General features: G+C 42.6%; 1 protein-coding gene across 5 annotated transcripts in view; it reads left to right on the top strand.

Annotated features, from left to right (window-relative positions):
• Positions 1 to 20994, top strand: part of LOC123803349 (uncharacterized) — a 70098-nt gene that overhangs the window by 19530 nt on the left and 29574 nt on the right. For 3 of the 5 annotated variants that reach the window (XR_015726126.1, XR_015726124.1, XM_087865503.1), the window contains exons 1-4: positions 4289 to 4585; positions 12837 to 12943; positions 14023 to 14134; positions 16208 to 17156. Coding sequence is in view for 1 of the 5 variants with exons in the window: in XM_087865503.1 (XP_087721629.1) it covers positions 17017 to 17156 (140 nt within the window). In the remaining 4 variants the exon portion in view is untranslated. Of the gene's footprint in view, positions 1 to 4288; positions 4586 to 12836; positions 12944 to 14022; positions 14135 to 16207; positions 17157 to 20994 lie in introns of those variants that run through there. The other 2 variants (XR_015726125.1, XR_015726127.1) reach the window with 2 other exon arrangements.

Genomic DNA, 20994 nt, shown 5'->3' with positions numbered 1-20994 from the left:
GAACTGCTCTCACTGAGTGGAGAAGAGACTGGGGGAGAGGAAAAGAGGAGTGTGCAAGGAAGGAGAAGAAAAGAGAGGGTAGAATGGAGAGATGGAGATGTTGTAGTTGAAGTGGAGATGAAAAGAAAGAAGATAATCATGTATATCCCATAATGATGCCACTTTCTTCTATGTACATGGTTTCTGAAACTAAGTATCTCCTGCAATAGTTCCTCTTCATTAATGCCTGAAGTCTAACTTCTATAATAACTACATTATCCGTTTCTTTATGCGTTTGTTGCTCACAATTTATGTTCTTTACAGGTTCATCCTCCTCGCTGTTAGACTCCCCACAGCACAGCAATAATTTCCATCTCTGTTATAACACAGAGCACAAATAGCTGTGTTATAACAGTTTTAATCATCTTAATGATGATATACAGAGTATATCACACTAGTATCATTAGGATTTTTCTTTGAAAAAGTTCTGGAAAAATTCCAACCTAATTTTGTCCTTTAACTGAAAGAAGAGCTTGAGTCTAATATAAAGGGCATATTGTTCTTGAAACTAATATAGAAAGTGAAGATCACCAAGAAATAGCAAAGGCGTATTGACATTAAGTTGGAAAAGCCATGCAGGAAACGAAATAAAACATTTGAGAAGAAAGAGAAAGTTTTAAAGTTATTTTTAACAATAGACAGAATAGGGAAAGGAGAATATAAAATGTTTACATTATTACTGGAGGCGGCATTGCTGATTGATGATGGGAAAAGAGAAGCTGAAAAAAGTTTTCATCTTTACCCAAAAAGTGATCTATAAGAAAATTTAGACTAAATATTATTTAGATTATTTAGAAGAGAGATAAATCAAGTTAAAAAATATGGGACATTATCAACATACTTATTGAGAAATACTGTTTTTTGTTCTATTTTGTTTTGTTTTTGAGAGAGAGAGACTGCGAGTCGGGGTAAGGGCAGAGGAAGAGAAGAGAATCTTAAGCAGGCTGTACTCTCAGTGCAGAGCCCGACTCAGGGCTTGATCTCAGGACCCTGAGATCATGACCTGAGCCAAAATCAAGAGTCAGACTCTTAATTGACTATGCCACCCAGGTGCTCTTGGGTATTTTTAAAGTTAATGTTTCCACGTCTCATAATTTCCCAGCTTGTCCAAGGTAGGCAATTTTATGCTATTGTTGTATTTTGTCCAGTATCTGTTAACAGATTTCAATACACAATGAATACTTAATAAACATGTGATAATAATTATTGATATTAATTAAGGCTATTGAAAATGTTTTGGTGTGCCTTTATCAACAAACTGAGATATTTAACTTAGAATACTTATTTTTACTCATCAACAAGAATATATAAAAATTGAAGTAAATGTAGGATAACCCAAGTTTTAGTTTGAGTACTTTATTTCAAGAAAATGCCTGCAAAACCTACTCAAATGCTCTCCATTCCTGCCCATGCAAATCTCATGTATTCTTTAAGGCCCAGCTTAGTGACTACCTCCTCACAAGACCTTTCCTGATCCTCTAGGTTATTTCTGACTCTTCCAAGTTCCTACAACATTTTAGGTAATTCGCCTTACCCTCCTAATTACGTATTGACTTTAATATTATTTCTATTAGTCTATATTATCTAATATATAATAATTCTTCAAAGGCTAAGACTATGTATTCATCTTTGCATCCCTGGATGCCTAGCATAGTCATTATCTATAAGTGAGCAATAGAGGTACAGACAATCACATATAGACAGATCTAGTTAAGTATGAATACAGCAGTGCAATGACTATTCTGTAGTAGTAACTCTGAATTACTTTTATGAAGTCCTACTTGCTTCACTTGTTGAGTAAATTCTTCTAGCAATGGGGTGGGATCTACAAATCTGTTATTTTTAATAGACTTCCCAAGTTATTCACATATAACCAGTCTGGCGCTGGCACCAGCAACACTTGGGAATCATTCATCAACAAGTCAGGTATCAAGTTCATCCTGCTGTGTGCCTGTGAGAAATGTTCCCCATAAATACAGGTAATTAGCGGAGAATGGGTAAATTGCTCTGGAGGGGAGAGAATACATGATTCCAAAAGCAAGAAATGGAGTGTATCAAAGAGCGGTGAGATGGGTTGGTAATTCAGATAAAGTTAATCTTCTAAGGAAAACCTGGGTCAGTTCTGCCTAGCAAGCCCAGCCTGATTCCTACCCAATGGAGAGTTTAAAAGACCAACCACTAACTAGGCTCTAGAGTACTCTTTCCTGTTCTCCATGAATAATCAGAATAATTGAGTCATCCTCCTTCCCTTCTATCAAGACCTGTTACAATAACTTTATCTATGTATCCACTCATTTAATTCTATAGTATATATGAAGACTACCCTTGAAATTTTAAATACCAAATCTCCCTAGTTTTTCATGTTGTCCGTAGTTCCTAGAAGGAAGTTTCATTAAAGATGAATCCCTCTCGGGGCGCCTGGGTGGCTCAGTCATTTAAGCATCCAACTCTTGATTTCAGCTGAGGTCATGATCTCAAGGTCCTGGGGTGAGCCCCATGTCAGGCTCTGCACTCAGCATGGAGTCTGCTTCTCTCTATCCCTCTGCTCTTCCCCTCTTGCTCGCTCTCTCTTTCAAACAAACAAACAAACAAACAAACAAACAAACAAATCAAATCTTAAAGATGAATCTTTCTCAGCACAAAATAATATTCCAGTAAAGAAAAAACTGCAAAGAGAACAGAAGAAAAATTAGGAGATTAAAGATCTCAACCTTTCTGTGAGATTGAAAGAGGACAAAGTGGTAAGTGACTCAAAAGAGAGGAGGAAGCTGTAAGTCATAGGGCCTTCAATGTAAAGTACTGATGAAATGTGAGCTAATCCTCATCACAAGATCCCTAAAAGACCTGGAACTAGACACACCAGGTTCTGCTGGGGGTGGGAATTTAAAACATAGAAATTGGTGGAAGTCAAGCTGTTGAAATGACTGGACCCTTAGATTTTTTTCTCTACTACAGGTAGCCTGTGATTAAGGTGAGAAATGGGGTTAATTCTTAGGTAGCATTGAATGTGGGTGGTTTCAGACATGGTGCCAAGACAACGGATGAGACATGGGCTGACCATAGAGGCACTGAAAGAGTCTGCGTGTTAAATAATAGAAGCCTCCCTTTCTGCTCTATAGTTATCTTCCAGATATTTACTTCTCAGGCAGAAAACAGAGGACTCCTCCTTGAAGAAACTGAATGTCACTTGAGAAGAGATTGCCACATCCTGATGTTTGGGGGTCTCACCCAAATATGTTCTATATTGTTCTGTGAGGCTTATCGATTGATAAGCGATGTGCTTGCCCATGTAGAGCTCTTCACTGCCCTGTTCTTAAATGTTCATCAGTGGCCAAGGAACATCAAGTGTTCCAGAAAACCTTTAACACGAAAAAGAGAGACCAAATATAAAAAAAGAAGGAAAAAAAAGGAGCCTTAGAAATTCAGATCATTTAGGGAATAATTTTATTTTTCCACTTCTTTCTATTTTCTGAATCCCCCTAATTGCTAGCCCTGTCTCAGTTCTAATAAATGGATTTTTTCCTTTTCCTTTTTTTTTTTTTTTGATGACCAGACTCCCGTCTTGTACCTCTCTGGGGGCCCCTGTCTTGTTTTCTTCTGCCCATGACTGTGTTTTGATACCCTACCCAGCACTCACTCCTTCCCAGCCTTACGCTCTTCCTAGCCACACACAGGTCACTTCTCAGCGTGCTCAACTTCTGCCCCAGAATCTCAACCCTGTAGCTTTAGCCTTGCTCCCTGCCTACAGTCCTCTCTGACCTACCCACCTGCCCACTTGGCCTGTGAGAGCTTAGACTTTCTTCTGTGTTGCTACACCCACCTGCTATGATAACTGAAATTTCACTGGTCCTGCTGTTGTCTGCTGGCTGCCTATGCCTTCCCCTCTTGCCAATATCCAACCTTTAGGACACCATCTAGTCTTATCCTATTGCCTACAGCTATATCTCTGCCCTAAAAACTTAACCCACATAGATGGACTCTTTTCACTTCTTCATCCTTCTATGGCTGAGCCATCCTAATGAATCCTTAACTGAGTACAAAGTACCAAAATGGGTCGGGTACTTAAAAGTCATCTACTATCCTGTAGCCCAGGGAGTGAGTGAGTTCAAAGTTGCCTATCAAAAGAAAGTGTACTTTGGTTGAAGGAAGAAAGAAAGAACTTCTGCTATTCTTAATTCCCTTACTAGGAGCTGAAGTCCTGACTGCCTGAGTCATTCTGTGACTTAAGTGAGCAGTAGTTGAGAGCTGACCTTACTGTCTATCTCTACCAGTAAACCATGCTCTGCCACGCCAGCTTCCCCAGCTGTGAGGTTCTGACCACGTGGGCCTGAGTGCCCAGTGCTGCCTTCTTCCAGCCCACTTGGGTGCTGAGCAAAATCTCGGACAGTATCTCTGTTCTCAGAATTCCATAGCTGAATTGCTGTGGCTCTGATTATCCTCTAAACAAAGAACTTTCTTTGGAGGTGAATTTTCGAACTTGAAAAATCTCAGAATGACTAAAATGAAGGCTGATGTATGAACGTACACTCCCAGGAGATATCTTCAAGTAAGTCTCTAATTTTTTTTTAGGTTCTGTAGGCAATAAAGGAGATAAAAAACATTATTTAATTTTTTCGTACTTATCTTTCAGAAGTGAGCATTCTACTTGGTGATCCATTGAGTACCCAATAATGAGTGAAATGCTCTTAAGGTGTCAATTGAAATGAGGAAACCTTCTAAATCCACCTACATTTTTTCATTGTTCTTTCTTCAAAAGTCTTATTTAAGTGTAACTTGTTTTCTCATAAAATCGACTTCATATTTTAACTCCTATTTTAGTTACTTAGTCAAATATTATAAATCCTTCAAAAATGGTGAATCATTGTCTTTAGCAAGACACATTGTCCTAATGCAAAACACATGTTTATAAATGAGAATACTGATGTAAAATACTTCATTTCAATCCATCAGTTTGTTTTTAATCCACCAGTTTTGGTTATGGTTGTATTTCCCAGGTGCAGGCTGGTGCCCCTCATGGCATGGACTGACTTTCAGAGGACCATAGTAACAAGGATTAATATGAAATTAATTACATAGAGAGAAAGCTATGTTCTTCTCAAATTCCTTTCAGTTCTTTTTCTTACTGCTAACATTTTTTTTTCAACTCTTTAACTTTTGTTAATTTCCCTTTTTTTTTTTTTGAAAGATTTTATTTATTTATATGACAGAGAGAGAGACAGCCAGTGAGAGAGGGAACACAAGCAGGGGGAGTGGGAGAGGAAGAAGCAGGCTCATAGCGGAGGAGCTTGATGTGGGGCTCGATCCCATAACGCCGGGATCGTGCCCTGAGCCGAAGGCAGACGCTTAATGACTGCGCCACCCAGGCGCCCCATAATTTCCCTTTTTTAATAAATCACACCTTGGGCACTGAGGTTTTCCTATATTCCAGCTAGAATTACAATCACATTGTTATGTTTTATTGTTTTTTAAAAAAATAATTGCCTCTTATTTATGACAAATGATGTTGGTATTTGATTTATTATTGTCTTACTCCCAGAATGACTAAGTTTACTACAATGTAGGCAGTACACAGGTATGATACATGTTGGGCATCTGGTATGTGAACCATAGAAACTTAGAAGACATTGGTTTTGGGAAATGCTAGGTTTGAGAGTTTCTCAAGCTTGACTTTTTTCACTGAATCAACCAAATCAATTGGTTATTTGATGTAAAATAATCACTGGTGATTACAAATGCCACGTATTAATAAAATGCATCCAGTCTTGAGTCATGTAAGTCTAATGGTGGTTTTTAATGGAGATAAAGTCTTTTAACCTCCTTGAAATAAACATTCACTGGTCGATTCTATCTACCTCTAAACTTGATGAAGATTCCTGACAATTGGTCTCTTGACATCAACAGAATTACAAACACAGTGCCATCGAGAGCAAGGAATCTTGTGATAGAACTTGGTAAAAAATAATCATAAACACCAAGGCTTTTTGTATATTTTAAAGAATTACTTTTTCGTCTGTTATTTGTCATATTTTTGTCTAGATGAAAATATTAAAATAAAAAGATTCTTATAGAACCCCCGGAGCCTATCACAAAATACATACACCTGAAATGCTTGAGACACATTCGGCTTCTCAAACACATTCTTTAAAACTAAGGATCCCCAAGCAATACTGACCCTAAAGCTGACAAAAGAGAAACAACTGTTCTCTCCTGACTAGATCTGCACACGTCCTAACAAATCATCCTGTGAATTTGTACCACTCTGAGTGGTGCTTCTACCCCTGGGTGCAGGGGGGCGGAGCCACAGAATAGTGAAACACAGGCCTTACTGAGGGAGCCCCCAGGCTAGTGGGGCAGACAGGAGAGTAGGGCAATTATAAGACAAGACAGGATATGATTGAGAGCCTTAATTGTACAAGTCAAAGTTGCTAGGATTTGAATGAGGAAAGCTTCTTATCAATAGGGGAATGACAAGTTCTGGAAGAGATGGCATTTGAAATGGGCACTGTGGGGCACCTGGGTGGCTCAGATGGGTAAGCATCTGCCTTAGGCTTGGGTCATGGTCTCCAGGTCCTGGGATCGAGCCCCATGTGGGGCTCCCAGCTCACCGGGGAGTTTGCTGATCCCTCCCCCTCTGCCTTTCCCACTGTTTGTGCACTCTCTGTCTCTCTCTCTCAAATGAATAAATAAAATCTTTTAAAAAAAATGAAATGGGCACTGAAGAATAAGAACTGGGACAGAGTGGGTGTTCTAGATCGGTCACCCTCAAACTTCTACTGAGAATATGCTCTATAGCAGCGGCCAAGGGCACAGAGATTAATAGATTAATAGTAATAGTAGTTTGTTAGAGAAAATCACTTTGGTGGAAGTCATGGATGCAAACTGATTGTTACTATACAATGTATTAACTGGTGTCCTAGAACTCTGGAAGCAACGGGGGCAGGGTGGGGGCGGAGGTATTACTTCTGCCTGGGGAATTGAGAAAGCGTTTATGGAGGAAATGAACTTTGATCTGGGCTTTGAACGATGAGTGGAATTTTACCAGATGGAAAAAGATGAGAAATATATTCCAGGCAGCGAGCACAACATATGACAAGATGTGAAGGCATGAAAGCAGTATGTTTGGGAAGGGTGAGAACCTTCCATGCAGTTGGAGTGTGGGGGAGGGAAGTGAGGATGGAAATGGGGATTGATAGAGGAACTGTATGGAAAGACTCGCAGTGACTAATTTGTGAAAGGCTGTGTATGCCGTGCTATGGAATTCAAACTTCATCCTATCAGAAAGTGTTTTAAGTGAAACAGTAAAGTTTAGATCTTTGTTTTCGGGAGTAGACTTTGGTGACAGGATGGGGGCAATACATGAGACACGGCGCAGGGGAGGTAAAGAGAAGTCACCCTGAGCAGAAAGGCTTGCATGGGAATGTGACCTAGGACTAGGGAAGTTTGGAGTGAATTGTAAAGAGCCCCGGAGGCTAGATGGACAAGTTGGTACTGAGTTCTGTGACAGTCACCAAGATGGTGTTTTAGGAAGATTGATCTGGAAAGGGTCTGTAGAATGGGCAATCACGAAAAGACTCTAGGACCTAAGGCACAGGCCTACAATGATACTCAGGCGGGAGGGGCAGCACACAGGGCTGGCCACCAGTCCACCATCGGGCCATCAATCCTTCCAGCCTGAGTCCTGGTTTGCTTCCACTTCCACTTCCGCCCCCTCCCACCATGCTCATCAGGAGGCCCAGGCCCCGACCAGAGAATGAACCTGCTCTTGGATGAGTCCCTACAGTCCATTCCTAGCCGAGAAGATGCGAAGAAAGTCCTCTAGGGGCCTGCTGGGAAATGCTTTCTTTCTTTGAAGAAGGGAAACACAGAAAGAGAATCTCTTCTTCCTCTGAAAGCTGTCTCCCTGGGACACTTGGAGCTGCCATGCCATCCCTTTGCTGTGATAAAAGGGGCAAGTCTGTGGACAAAGCAGATGTTCAAGTGACCTGATGTCTTTCTTGATGTTGCTATCGAGCCACAGATTTAAACAAACCTGGAAGTGACTTCCCTTCAGACCTCCTGCAGATGAGCCAGTTTGGGAAGGAAGTTAATAAACTAGATTTTATACATGCGTATTAAGAGCACGGTGAAGGTACCTGCAGAGAAAGTTCAGGGTTGGCGTGCCGAGAAAGGAGACAAAAGCCAAACAGTTCCTTGTTTTTTGCTTTGGGCCTGGAGGAATTCTTGCATTATAAATGCTTGCTCCTTACTATATTTCTATTGTTAATTATTCATGGCTTCATACATATAATTAATGCAATTTATATCAATAACAATAATGACTAACACGTAACATAACAAACAATTTATTTGGGAAATTTTATGAATGCTTTCACAATATTAATGTTGGCGAAAGGGTTCTGCTCTTACTTCAAGTCACAGAAACGTGTCCCTGTGCAGCATGGCAGAGAAGCACAGACCTGGGCTCAAATACCTGTTCCTCCACTAGGCTGCCACATGCTCCCGGCAGGTGGCTTCATTAGCACGAACCTCAATTTGATGAAATTTTAAATGAGTTTCATAAAACTTGCTCTGTAGGGTTTGTGCTTAGTTATAGTAATTACTGCATGCATCCGCATTTTTCGGAGTTGTATTGCCCTTTGTTCACAGAATTGTCAGTTATGCATTATGGCTACTGATCTTTGATTTCCATTTTAGTCTTCCTTCTACCAAGGTCACTGCTATCTTTAGAACCCACAGGTCCCAGGAAGGAGGAGTTGCAAATCCGTTGAGTTCAAGGACATGGACCAGGCTGTTCAATTGTCTGACAGGGTCACTGCCTCAAAAGTGCAGACCTAGCCATCTTACTTTCTCTCTGTCTTATTGCAGAATGAACTTTCTGAGGGCTGGAAAATCATTTTTTTTTCATGTCCTGCAGCCAGCCTGTGGGAAGGCTGGGACAGAGAGGTGTAACTAGACCCACGGCAGACTTGAGCCTGCAACAAGGGTTCCTGTTCAGCCTGCCAGACAGTCCACTATTGGGACACTGAAATGTCTGCAACTCATATTAGATACATATTTTTACTTCTACTTGCCGTTGTTCCTTATATGCATAGGTCTCCCAGGAAGCTCACTGGAAGGAGCTGACCAGGCCGACATGGGATTTGGGCATTCCTTGCTGTGGTATTAACTAGTCTCACATTAAGGTTCCCCAAAATCTTAATTAACATTCATGCATTCTAACATTCAACATACATTTATCAAGTACCTACAATGTGCCGAGCCCTGATTTATACCATAACAAATCTTTTCAGTTTTGTTTAAATAGAGGCTTTTATTTTGAGAGAGGTAAGTCAGTGATGCTCTTAGAGCCCATTTAATCCATCACCATTCAGAAGTTTTCGCTTATTGGACCATCAACAAGGCTAAAACGAAGTTCTAGGTCTACACATCTATGAGGGAAAAATCTCAGTAGTCAGTAGTAGACTGGGGAGAAGCACTGTGACCGGATCCATACACAGTGTCAGAGATTAAGAAGTCTAAAATAAGAGGGCCACACCTTGCTGACGCAGCTGGGCCCACATGTGGCTTATAAGACAGCTGTCTCACCCACGCACTGGTTTCCATGACCAGGTGCAAGAGCTCTGCTCTGCTTCTCATGAGCACGGCCCCAGGGACTGACGGGGTTCAGTGGATTTTGACTAGACACCAGTCTTGTCCCTGGATAATCTGAACACTTGGGCTCATTCCTTTTTAATTTGGTGACCATGTATTCCTAGTTCGGACATGCTCTCCTGTGCCTTTTATCGTGCGTGTGAGAGTTGCGTGATAATTATGGACGTCAGTTTCCATTTGACATTTGGGAACAAAAATGTTTCCACTTCACTTGTGAAACTCAACATTTGGCTTTTATGGCAATAAATTCAATATGTAAACTGTAAAATACATCAGAAATATTTGGTCATGAAGTGAGTCACCTTTTTTTTTTTTTTTTTTAAATAACCACTCCCCACCAGGGAGGTAAGGGTTAGAATATATTGTTTATTTTTCTTTTTCTGGGAGTAGCCCAGTATTTAAAAAAAAAAATATATATATATATATACAGTGAATACACTCGTGTGGAAAAACTTCAGTATTTATCTCACAACCGACACGCCATACTTTCTGGGCAGGCTTGGGTTTGCCTGCCTGCCACTATCTCTCTCTCTCTCTTTCACACACGCACACACACACACACACACACACACACACACACACACACACGACTTTGAGCTTGGGATGAGTAGAGAAAGATAGGACTGAGATATTCGTCTCATTTATTTGAGTACATTCTTTGTCCACCTGTGCTCTTCTTCCTCATTAAAACAAAGCACCTCTGTATAAACGTTGTAACCACTATAATTTAATCAATGCATGTCTCAATGTAAACCTCCATTAGCATGGACATATTCTGAGCTCAGCGGGATTCTTTGCATTTTTTTTGGCCGGCGTTTCATACTGAATATCGCTATTTTGGAACAGTTCTTGGAAAATTGTAAAGAAACAAATCTGCTCCAATAATTTATAGAAAATTTGTATTTCTATAAAATTTTAACTTCTTATTCTGGTCTCCCAGGCCCCATATGAGCAAGCTTGTGGTCTCCCCTCTCCTGGCCTCTTTGTAGGCACACTGGCTTTCTAAATTTCTAATTCACCAAGCTGGCCCCCACCTCAGGTTCTCTGCAACCGCTGTTCCCCTTGCCTGCACCCCATTGCCCTCAGAACTTCACGTGGCCAGTCCCCCCCTCTGTGTGTTATCACTTCCTCAGGCAGCTTTTCTGCACACACTTTCTAACATGGTGTTGCCCGGTAGACATACCAGGGGAGACAGTTGTGAGCCATACTTGTAACTGTAAATATTCTTTTAAAAAAAATTATTTTATTTATTGAGAGAGAGCAAGAGAGTGTGGGGGGGGGAGGGGGAGAGGCAGAGGGAGAATCCTAAGCAGGCTCCATGCTCAACACAGAGGCTGATACAGGGCTCGATCCCATGACCCTGAGATCATGACCTGAGCCGAAATCAAGAGTCTGGCACTTAACCGACTGAGCCATCCGGGTGCCCCAATAACTAAATATACTAGTGGCCACATAAAATTTTTTAAAGTGAAATTAATTGTAATATTTTGTTTTAATCCAATATATCTAAAATATCTTTTCAACATACAATTAGTATACAAAAATTAATGAGATATTTTACATTTTTTTTCCTTATACTAAGTCTTTGAAATCGCCATCTCTCTTACATGGCATTTTAATTTGGACTAGCTGAATTCTCAGGAGCCCCATGAGACTAGTAACTGCTCCGTTGGACAGCATAGACCAAAAGTAAACCGTCCGCCTCCACTCACTCTGATCACATTACCCCTGGTGGATCATTATCATAACACTTACTGGTGTTTGAAATGATCCTGTTTATTTACTTGAATATTGTCTTTCCTCCCATCCTGTCTGCCCCCGTCCTGAAATGAAAAGTCTGAAGTACCAGGAGTTTCCATTTGTTTTTTTCTTGTATCCACGGAGCTTGATGTATGGCCAGTTTTCAATAAACGTTTACTGAAAATTAAATGAATAAGAAACCAATGTTTTGTTAAAACAATGCATGTATGTGTGGCTTTTCCCTCTAAAAAGTCTTCCCTCTCTCATGCTGTGCTTCAGATAGACGGAGTAATAATAGCCATGCATTGTTCCTCTCCTTCTGCGTCTTCATCCATGTCCTGCTGTAACTGCTGTGTGGTCTGTATCCCACTATTTTTCTAATACAGGGTTTCACCAAAAAGAAAAGCACACCAGTCCACTTTTAAAGCTACTTTCAAGTTTGCATTCAACTCACACTAAACAGAGAAAAAAAGGCCAACATCTGGACATTCTCTTCTTTCCCTTCCTGACCATTATGGGATTATGTCAGAAGGTAGTCAGGCTGTAACTTGTATTTATTATACTTTAAGCCAATGGAAGGAACACAGGATCTGTGATCAGTTGCAGGCCTTGGAAACTGCCTGAAGGCCTGGGATTTCCCTCCTTTGTTGTTCAAGAGGTCTTGCCTGCCACCGGAGCTCTGTGTGACCGCGGTCAAAGGTTCCAGATTCACCTGTGCTCATTTCCTCCATCTGTAAAAGGAAAATCACAGTTATTGCTTATTTCCAGAAGAAGACACAGAGAAAAGAACCACAGAGTGTCTTATGGTCAGTGAGAAGCAGAGCTGCTGGTCATACAGAGCAGTGGCCATTGACTCAGTACCTAACATTCTGTCCTAAATGCAGGTATCACAGTAAACAAATGTTAGTCTTGGAGGGTGGGTCGGGATTACTGGCAAACAGTAAAAAGTAGGCGGGGTTTGAGAAGAGCTCCTACTCTTTCTACAGTTAGGGAAGTTTGTAGAAAGAGAGAAGTTTCTGCAGGCTTAAGCTTTAGCATTTAATGACATTAGCTTACAGCTGCTCCTGGATGAAGAAGAGTGAAGAGAAAGCTGACCTGTTTCGGCCATCCCCCTCCCTCCCTTCTCTGCCACCCCCCCCCCCCCCGGGTATCTTTGGGATCACACTCCATAATAAACCTGGTTCTGGTTTAGCTGCAAAACCAACAGAAGGGTTATTAAAGAATGCTGAGTTTTCAATTCAGAATTCATTCATTCATTAAAAAGAAAAATGTATTGTGCACCTGCCATGTATACAAAAAATGGAAATGCAAACATAAATTAGGCCTTCCGGGGGTGGGGGACTACCATTGTAGCAGATGACACATTCATTAAGCCACAATTTCTGTGATTAAATTTTCAATTACAGTCATAATAAGAGCCTTGAAGGAGAAGAACCAGGTGGTGAGAGAAGATTGGAGTCCTGGCTTAGTCTGTCCTATCAAGGTGACCTTTCAGCTCATTTCTGGAAGACAGGTAGGGTTTAATGCGTGAAGGGGGTTGGGGATTGTCTTAGGCAGAGGGAGCAGCAGGTGTCAGTGTGCTGAGGGAGGAGGAACCTGGTGTGGTCAAGAGAAAGAGCCATGGCTGGGGTGCCCCAGAGGGCTCCCCAGTGATGAGCTAAGAAAGCAACAAGACCCACAGCCCAGGGTCTTCACTGGTTTCCCCAGCGGGGCTGACTATTACTGACTGAGTTTTCCTCCCCATTCATTTACCTGACTCTTTCATATTTAGCACCAACCCAGTATGTGAATCCCCCAAAACCTGTGGCTTTCTCAGGAGCCATTAGCAGATACACCCATTTCTCTGTTCCTGTCTGGAAGATCCCTGTGCCGAGTCATCTGCTACAGTAGCAGGCCAGGGGCAGCAGGGGGCAGAAAGCATTCCCCTGTGTTTGCCTTGGGAGATGGCAAGCACTGTGGGGAAACCCTACACTCATTGTGACCCAAAGTGTTGAATGAGGGATTAGCAAATGTGGCTGCTACCTAAATCGGAGGCCACGGCTCTCATTGTCACTGAGCATTACAAATGCAAACACCACTTAGTTTATTAGGTATGATTTAATTCACTCTGAATTAAACCAGGAAGCATTACTAATCTGTCTTAATGAAGCTATGACAGTCACATGATGATGGTTTAAAAAAAAAAAAAGGAGAAAAAAGGCCATTTGAGGGGACACTTCTCTAAACCTGGTACCAGGAAGGGGGAAAGGTCATTTTCCACTCTCTCTCAGAATCGCTTTAAACAGGAATGATAGTTGAGAGGAGACCGTAAAAGAGATGTAGGCGGCTTTAAACCTGCCGTTGTATGGACCACTGCAGTTGGAGAGTTGTTATGCTATTAACAGGAAGACAGGGCACCTTCCTCCTGAATGAAGTTAGATGCAGTCTCATCAGGTTTATGCTAAACTTTTGGCAGCTAGGTTTCCAACACATGATAAATAATGATACCTCTGGGGAACGCAGGAAACTAGACAAGGCTCCTCATTACTACAAATTGGTCACGGACTGGGTAGTACTCACCTCACACTGCTCCTGTCTTTCTGATTGCTGCAGGTGGAAGTCTCACGCTCGCCACGAGTCAGACCAGATAATTAGCAGATGTCACCAACGCCAATCTGCTGATGTTTAAAAATGGAACGAGTGAATCAGCAAACTATTTAGGAAGGTAAGGCTGTGCCAGTCATTTTGTCATCAAAAGCCTGGTATGGACAACGTGGTCTGTGTGTCATCAGCGTTCCTCAGCATGACCATGGGAAAGAAAATGGAAGCCTATGGCTCATCATAACTATGAACATCGACTACGTTTATAAATACCCTCCTATGGAGGTATAAACAAATTTCAAAACAATGTTTAAAATTAATCACTGGGGCAATGCCTCCCTGTTATTATCATCATCCGTTATTCAGCAAATGGCACTGTGGAAAGTGAGGTATGATCTCTTTTTTCTGGAAGCACACACTTAAAATAGAATACAAATATGCACGTAAGAAACATGCAACAAATAAATATACATGAAACTAATAGAGAAAAGCCAAACACAGGCACAATTAAAATAAGAAAGGCCAGCATACTTTAGGGGAAGTGAGCGGACGCAGTGTCTGTGTGACAGGCCCTGTGCCGGGTACTTGGAAGCACGGCTGCACGTAGACTTGAAAGCAGCCGCGTAGAGCCATGCTGTCGGCTCGTCTTCTGACAGATCCGGGGGGGGGGGCGGTTTGTGCAGCGAGCAGCGGGCTGGGATGTGGAGACGTCTGTCTCACTCTGCGTTGGACCCTTGTTGATGTTGATTACCCAGCATCCCTCTCTTCTCCTATCAGCGTCTCTCTTTCCTTTGGGGGGATTTGCCTCTCCCCCATTGTGGGTAGTTCCAGAAGTAGCCTTTGGCCAGAATCTTCCTGTGGGCAGGATCCGAAGGAAAGGCCTTTTAGGATGTAAGCCTGGTCAACTGGCCTTTCTCTCTTCAATTCTGATGTTAAGGAGGGAAGAAACTGTCCTGGTTCCTGTCCCACCTCTAAACCTGCTTCTCTAGACTTGCACCAGTTTGATGTGTCGTGCTCCCCAGTATCCTTATGACAAGTTGGACCAGAGTTGTACTTGCGGCTCCTCGCCAAAGAACCTAATGGCTGATAAGCGTGCTTTTAATTCCTCTGACCCCCAACTGTGTCAAGAAAATACCATCGTTGTATTTTTATTTCAAATACTGAAATAACTTCATAAGTAAAAGATGAGGGAGAAGTCCTTTTCATAAATAGAACAATATGCAAATCAAAGCAACATTGACCTTTACTTTCAACGCGGTCCTTACTAATACATACGTTCAACATACGGACTTTGTAACATCTGTGTAACAAGAGCTCATCTTCCAGGTGGATGAGAATTGTTTTCTTACACTACCATTTGCACTGTTTTCTAACAGACCCCTTCCCTTTGTCAATCAAAAGTAAACTCCAGCTGTTGTGTCCAGATTAGGCCAATTCAGAATTTGTATGTAATGCGCAGTAATTGTTCTTATTAACTGAGTCCTTACCGAGTGCCATGAACTATGCCAGCCTCTTCACAAATAATAATTGTGTATAGTAAATGTTATTATTCCCGTCTCACACATGAAGAAGCCAAGGCTTGGAGAAACTGACTTTCAAACAGTAACATACCTAAGACCCCATGAAACAAACCCTTGAACCTGGCCGGTCTGGGCCCAGTGCCTCGCATACTCCTCTAGGTTAGTCTGCTCCACGGCTGTATGGAAAGCTGGGGTTCCCGCTCCTCACCCTAACCCTCGACGTGGCCTTCATTGTCTCCTCGTCACAGACAGGAACATGAGGGGTAAGCAAAGTTAAGTGCCTCGCCACAGTTCACGAAGGGAAGAACTGCTTCAGTCTGCAATGGAGAGGCCTCTGTCACTCTAAAGCCACCACTGCACTGAACTGCCCCCCGGGAGGTTCCGTGGTGTGTAGATTAAGTAAAAAGCACGTCATAGCACGCTTACAAAATGATTCCGATTCTCCAAGTGCATTGCACGCTTCCGAGAACCAACACACTTTTACTACCAGCAAGATTCTTCAAAACCAGTAACGCTCAGGAGCGGATACACTAATACGTTTGTGCTGAGTCAGTGGAGCCAACCCATTAAAACATGAGTCTTCATCTAGTGATCTTTGGCAAAATACAGGATTCTGGAGTGAAAAGGCTTTTGAGAGATGACATAGTCCTTTTTTTTTTTTTTTAATCCCAATGGAGAATTTAAGGACCAAACAAGTTGGGAGACTTGCCCCAGAGCCCAGGCTTTCTGAGTTGCAAACTGGGAAAAGGCGGGTGCCTGTGTCCAGATTCTCAGGTGAGTGCTCTTTCCACAACAATATATTTCCTCCCCCGGGTGCTATTTAAAGGCACAGCACAAACTGACTGAAGAACAAGTCAGTAGCCTGATCAGATAAGCAAGTTTCCTCAATTTTCAGTTCTTTGAAAACCATTTTTTATGCAAGGGCATTTGTCTCCGGAGCAGATCCTAAGTCGACAGATGAGATGCTTTTTAGGGTTGCCGCCTTTGGAGCGTGACTGCTTCACAGTTAATGGGATTTTAGCAGATGCTAAGATGGCGTGATGGTGGTGGTGGGTGCAGGAGACAAGCAGCTGCCCCCTCACGCTCCTGCCTCTCTGCGGTCTCTCACGTGCAAGGTGTTGCCCTGGTGCTCAGCTCCCCAAGCCGTCCATCGCCCCCTCTTCTCACCCTCCTCCTGCTGAATAACCTTGAGGAGATTATGATTGGCAGCTTGCTGCAGTCTTCCCACACAGTATGCGGAGCTCCCCCCTCCACCCCTAAAAGACACTTCTGGAGCCCCTGTGTTCCATACACCTTATTTCCCATGGCTCGCTCCCATTGAGATGGGAGCTTTCTCAGTCCCTGAAGGACCGTGTCTTTGTTCTTTTCCTTGTATAACATCTGGCACTGTGACACTCAAAAGCTGAGAATGAAGAGAAAGTAGCATGACACAAGGCCAGAAGACAGCCTCAGCATCAAAATTCCGTCTTTTTATTTAAAAAAGAAAATGCAGTGCTGTAACATATATGAGGTGAAACGAAAGACTATATGCCATTTCTTTCTCCCGAGCATTTCTTCCAAAGTGGGGGTGCCACGAAGTGCAGTGTGTAACCCGCGGCTGGACGCATGGCTGCTTGGACTGACCAGGTAAGGCTGGGAGCGCTCCTCAGCCCGGTGACACGGGTACCTCCGCTGGACGGGGAACTCCCTGGGTGAGGGCCAGCTGGCCAGATTTTGCTGATGCCATAACATAGCTTGTTGCAAAGTGCCTAGCCTTGCACTCTTCTCCCTTCTTCCCTGCGCAGTTCTGATGAACATACAGTCCTTTGACCTTTCCAGCTCTTCCTTCCCACTCTTCTCAGCCACCACACGGAAGGTACTGCGGTCAGATGGCACTGGCCTGCCACCTGGGTAGAATCGCCCAGCCTGAGAGAAGCTTAGAATTGGAATTGGGGGGATGATGACTTTGTTCGGGTGTTTCCCAATAGCACTCACCAGGGACTGGAGACAAATGATTTGCAACTTAGCGCCGTGAGCCAAAGTTACCTGGTGTTGCATATTGACCATTGGATACCAGGGTGTGTGTTGAGCCAAGGATTCTGAAACTGGGTGGGGTGGGGGGCTGGTTTGGGCCCAGAGGTCTTTAATGACCTTGGAGCTCGGGGCTCCACTTCAGAGAGTAGGCCCTGGAGGAGGCCAAGTTCCATGGCGAGAGTGGGGGCTGTGTTTGTCATGCCAGTCGATGCGCTGCTGGTTGCTTTGTTTCCAGATGTTTTCTTTCTCGATGCCAGGGGTGAGGAGCCTAAGAGATCATGTTACAGATGAGATGCGAAGGAACTCGTCCAAGTGCATACAGCAAGTGCGAAGCAGAGCTGGAGAGGCTGCCACAGCCAAGCTCCACTCATTACAGCAGCTCTGTTCCACTCATTTCCAGAAATAAGTATCAATAAGCCAACTCTGTTCTCAACATGAAAATATTAACCTTTTCATATGAATAGGCTTTATATCCGCAATTAGGTTACTGTCAGGTAGTAAATCCAATACCGTGTTTCTTTTGTTGCAAACGAGAAGTACTTTGTGAATAAATGCTGATTATTATAACTGTGAAGTGGTTTCAAGGATATGTTTTCAGTGCTGGCCACCTTATAACTTTTTCTCCATTTTTCTACTTTAAAAAATCACCATGCCAATACCTGCTCATTGTAAAAAGACGCGGCGTATAAAATAATTGCCTCCCCCTCTCAGCTCTATTCCATTTATTCAAAATAATCAATATTATTAGTTAAGTAGTCTTCCACACCTATTTCCATGTTCACACAAGCAATAGTCAAATGTACGGACAGATACAGTCTTCCGCTTTCTTATTTTTAAAGCCAAAAAAAAAAAAAATAGCATTGTTACCCCATTTGCAGTGCTCTGAGGCTTGCTTCACTCGCTATAATGTATATCACACACGTCTTCCCAAATCAGTAAATATACGCTTATTCATTCATGCTATCAGAATTATGTTAGCCACTAGCTGCATAATAGTTTCCCTAGTGAGTGAATCCTAATTTACCCAATTATTCCCATATTCATAGATGTTCAAGTTCCCACTGTCTTCTAAATAGCTTTGGCCTCTTCAGACCTCCACTCCTGCTTTTACACCTGTGGTCGGTTCATGTCTAAAATACTATCATTTACTTCTTGGGCAAATGCCTCCTGAGCCCCAAGGATTTGTTTCCTATGAACTAAAATAACCATATTAAGGCGTCTCTTCTATTCCAAACCAAGCTTAGAGAATGTCTTTTCTGTACACTGTGATCGTTTAGGTAATGTGCCGTATACAGAGAGTATGTGATCTTTAGAAAATGGAAAATTTTGAGTTTACAAAGGAATCTTGCATCTTGTGTGATAGTTTCATGTATTCGTAGTGTGTGATTTCCATCCCACTTCACTTGCAACAACAACAAGGATTTGAGGCTACTTTTTGGTTTTCTTGGCTTTTCACAATTGTTAAGCTGTCAGAAAATGTAAGCTCTGTGAGAAAGAAACCAAGCTCAAGTTTGTCTAGTTCTCTAATGTATCCCTGGTACGGAGCTTGATGCCTGATGCACATAGCAGGGCTGCATCAATATTAGTGGAGTGAATGAAAATCTACTCAGAAATTCACGTACTCGGAAACTCACTGTGTCGGGTCAGGAACAAGTCATGTCCTGATTCATGTTGTAGTTCTCCTCCGGGGACTTAGTTGCCTGAGCTCCATTAACCCCTGACTCCATGAACCGGAAGTCTCCTCCTGGGGACTGACCACGAGTGATCTGGGGAAGGAGGCACACATTCAGCTACCAGCTGAGACTAAAACTTCCAGAATAATCTACAGAGACAGGCGGTTTAAAAGCTGAAGCTCTCAAGGCATCATTTATCTTGAGGCCATAAACATAGGCTTCTATTTGTTCAATCAGGCATGATATAGTGAAGTACTATGTTGCCATGAAAAATGATGAGACTGGAGCACATGGAGTGGCTTGGGCAAATGGGATCTGTAACATCGTGGAGAGTATGGTCCCGTTTTGGTTACAGGAAATAAATAGGTGTCTAGTATGTATGTCTAAAACCAGAGGATAGACATTGAAATGTTAACGGTATTTCTAGATGGAAGCGATTGTAAGTTTTAAAAGTTTCTCTTCTTGGGGCGCCTGGGTGGCACAGCGGTTAAGTGTCTGCCTTCTGCTCAGGGCGTGATCTCGGGTCCTGGGATCAAGCCCCACATCAGACTCCTCTGCTGTGAGCCTGCTTCTTCCTCTCCTACTTCCCCCGCTTGTGTTCCCTCTCTCGCTGGCTGTCTCTCTCTCTGTGTCAAATAAATTTAAAAAAAAAAAAAATTTAAAAAATAAATAAATAAAAATAAAAGTTTCTCTTCTCTTTGCTTATCTTTCTGTCAAAAAATTTCTAAAAGAAAAACAAGCCTTGGGAAAAAAATTGTTTCTGTGAATACTACATCACTCTTATTTGCCGTCTTATGAAATCATAGCAGTTGCTTTCTTTTACCTAAAACTCTTTCAACAAAATAATGTTTTGAAAAGAAGAGGGAGGGGTGATACATGTCCCCAAAGCCGGAGAACTGGCAAGCAAGATTCTAATTACTGAAGGAACTGGTAAACAGGCCAGGTAAAACTTCCCTCCATGAAAGTGTTGATAACTGTGATTTACCTGGTTATTATGCTGACAAGTTCTAGTTGCAGAAAAATAGGTGTAATTATAAGAATTTTTGACAATTGTGAAGTAGTTTCCTTCACAAAACTGACAAACTGGGGGGAGAAATATCTTACTTGCTTAGAAAAATCTCCCACTGGCACAAAGGAGTCGCTGTGCACTGTAGGAGCGTTCAGATCAGGGCTCAGCAGCCTGGAAACTTATTTTGTGGTGATTTGAGGTTACACATGTCTCAAACGGGACGAGGCTACTTGACTCCAAGTGGCTTTCCCGGGACCAGCCACCAGTTCGTTGTGTTGCTTCAGGACCCACAGTCCTCAACATTTGCATGAGTAACCAAACCTTGAGTTGTTCCTTCCTTCCTGAGCCTTATGAGCTGGGAAACGGTATGTTCTGGGACTTCTGGTTTGGCGTCAAGCGTCAGATTAGCCCCGAATGGTGACACTTCATTGGAGAGGGCAGGAGAGCAGCTGGGAAAATGGCTTTGCGCTTCTGCAGCTCTTGCTCAGGAGACCAACTGCAGTGAGCGGCTTGGTGCAAATCCATGCTTCTGGTCTAGTCCCGGCTCACGGACATAGCACAGTCCTGGCACAGGGGAAGATGCCCGATCAAAATTTGTTAAATACCTAAACTTGCTGTATAGATGTCGACATATAAAATCACATTGCAGATCACAGGCTCCCCCAGCCCATTTACTTCATGCGAATGCACTAAAATTAAGCCACCTCTTTGGGTAGGTTCCCATAGATTCTGCCTAGAAAGGTCTCAGGTTTTTCTTGATGTCTAGAAA

This window comes from Ursus americanus, chromosome 11, assembly GCF_024610735.1.
Source record: "Ursus americanus isolate L20-20 chromosome 11, mUrsAme1.1.p, whole genome shotgun sequence".
Lineage (NCBI taxonomy): Eukaryota > Metazoa > Chordata > Mammalia > Carnivora > Ursidae > Ursus > Ursus americanus.
Note: the sequence above shows the minus strand (reverse complement) of the source record. Positions and strands in the feature narration are given on the sequence as shown.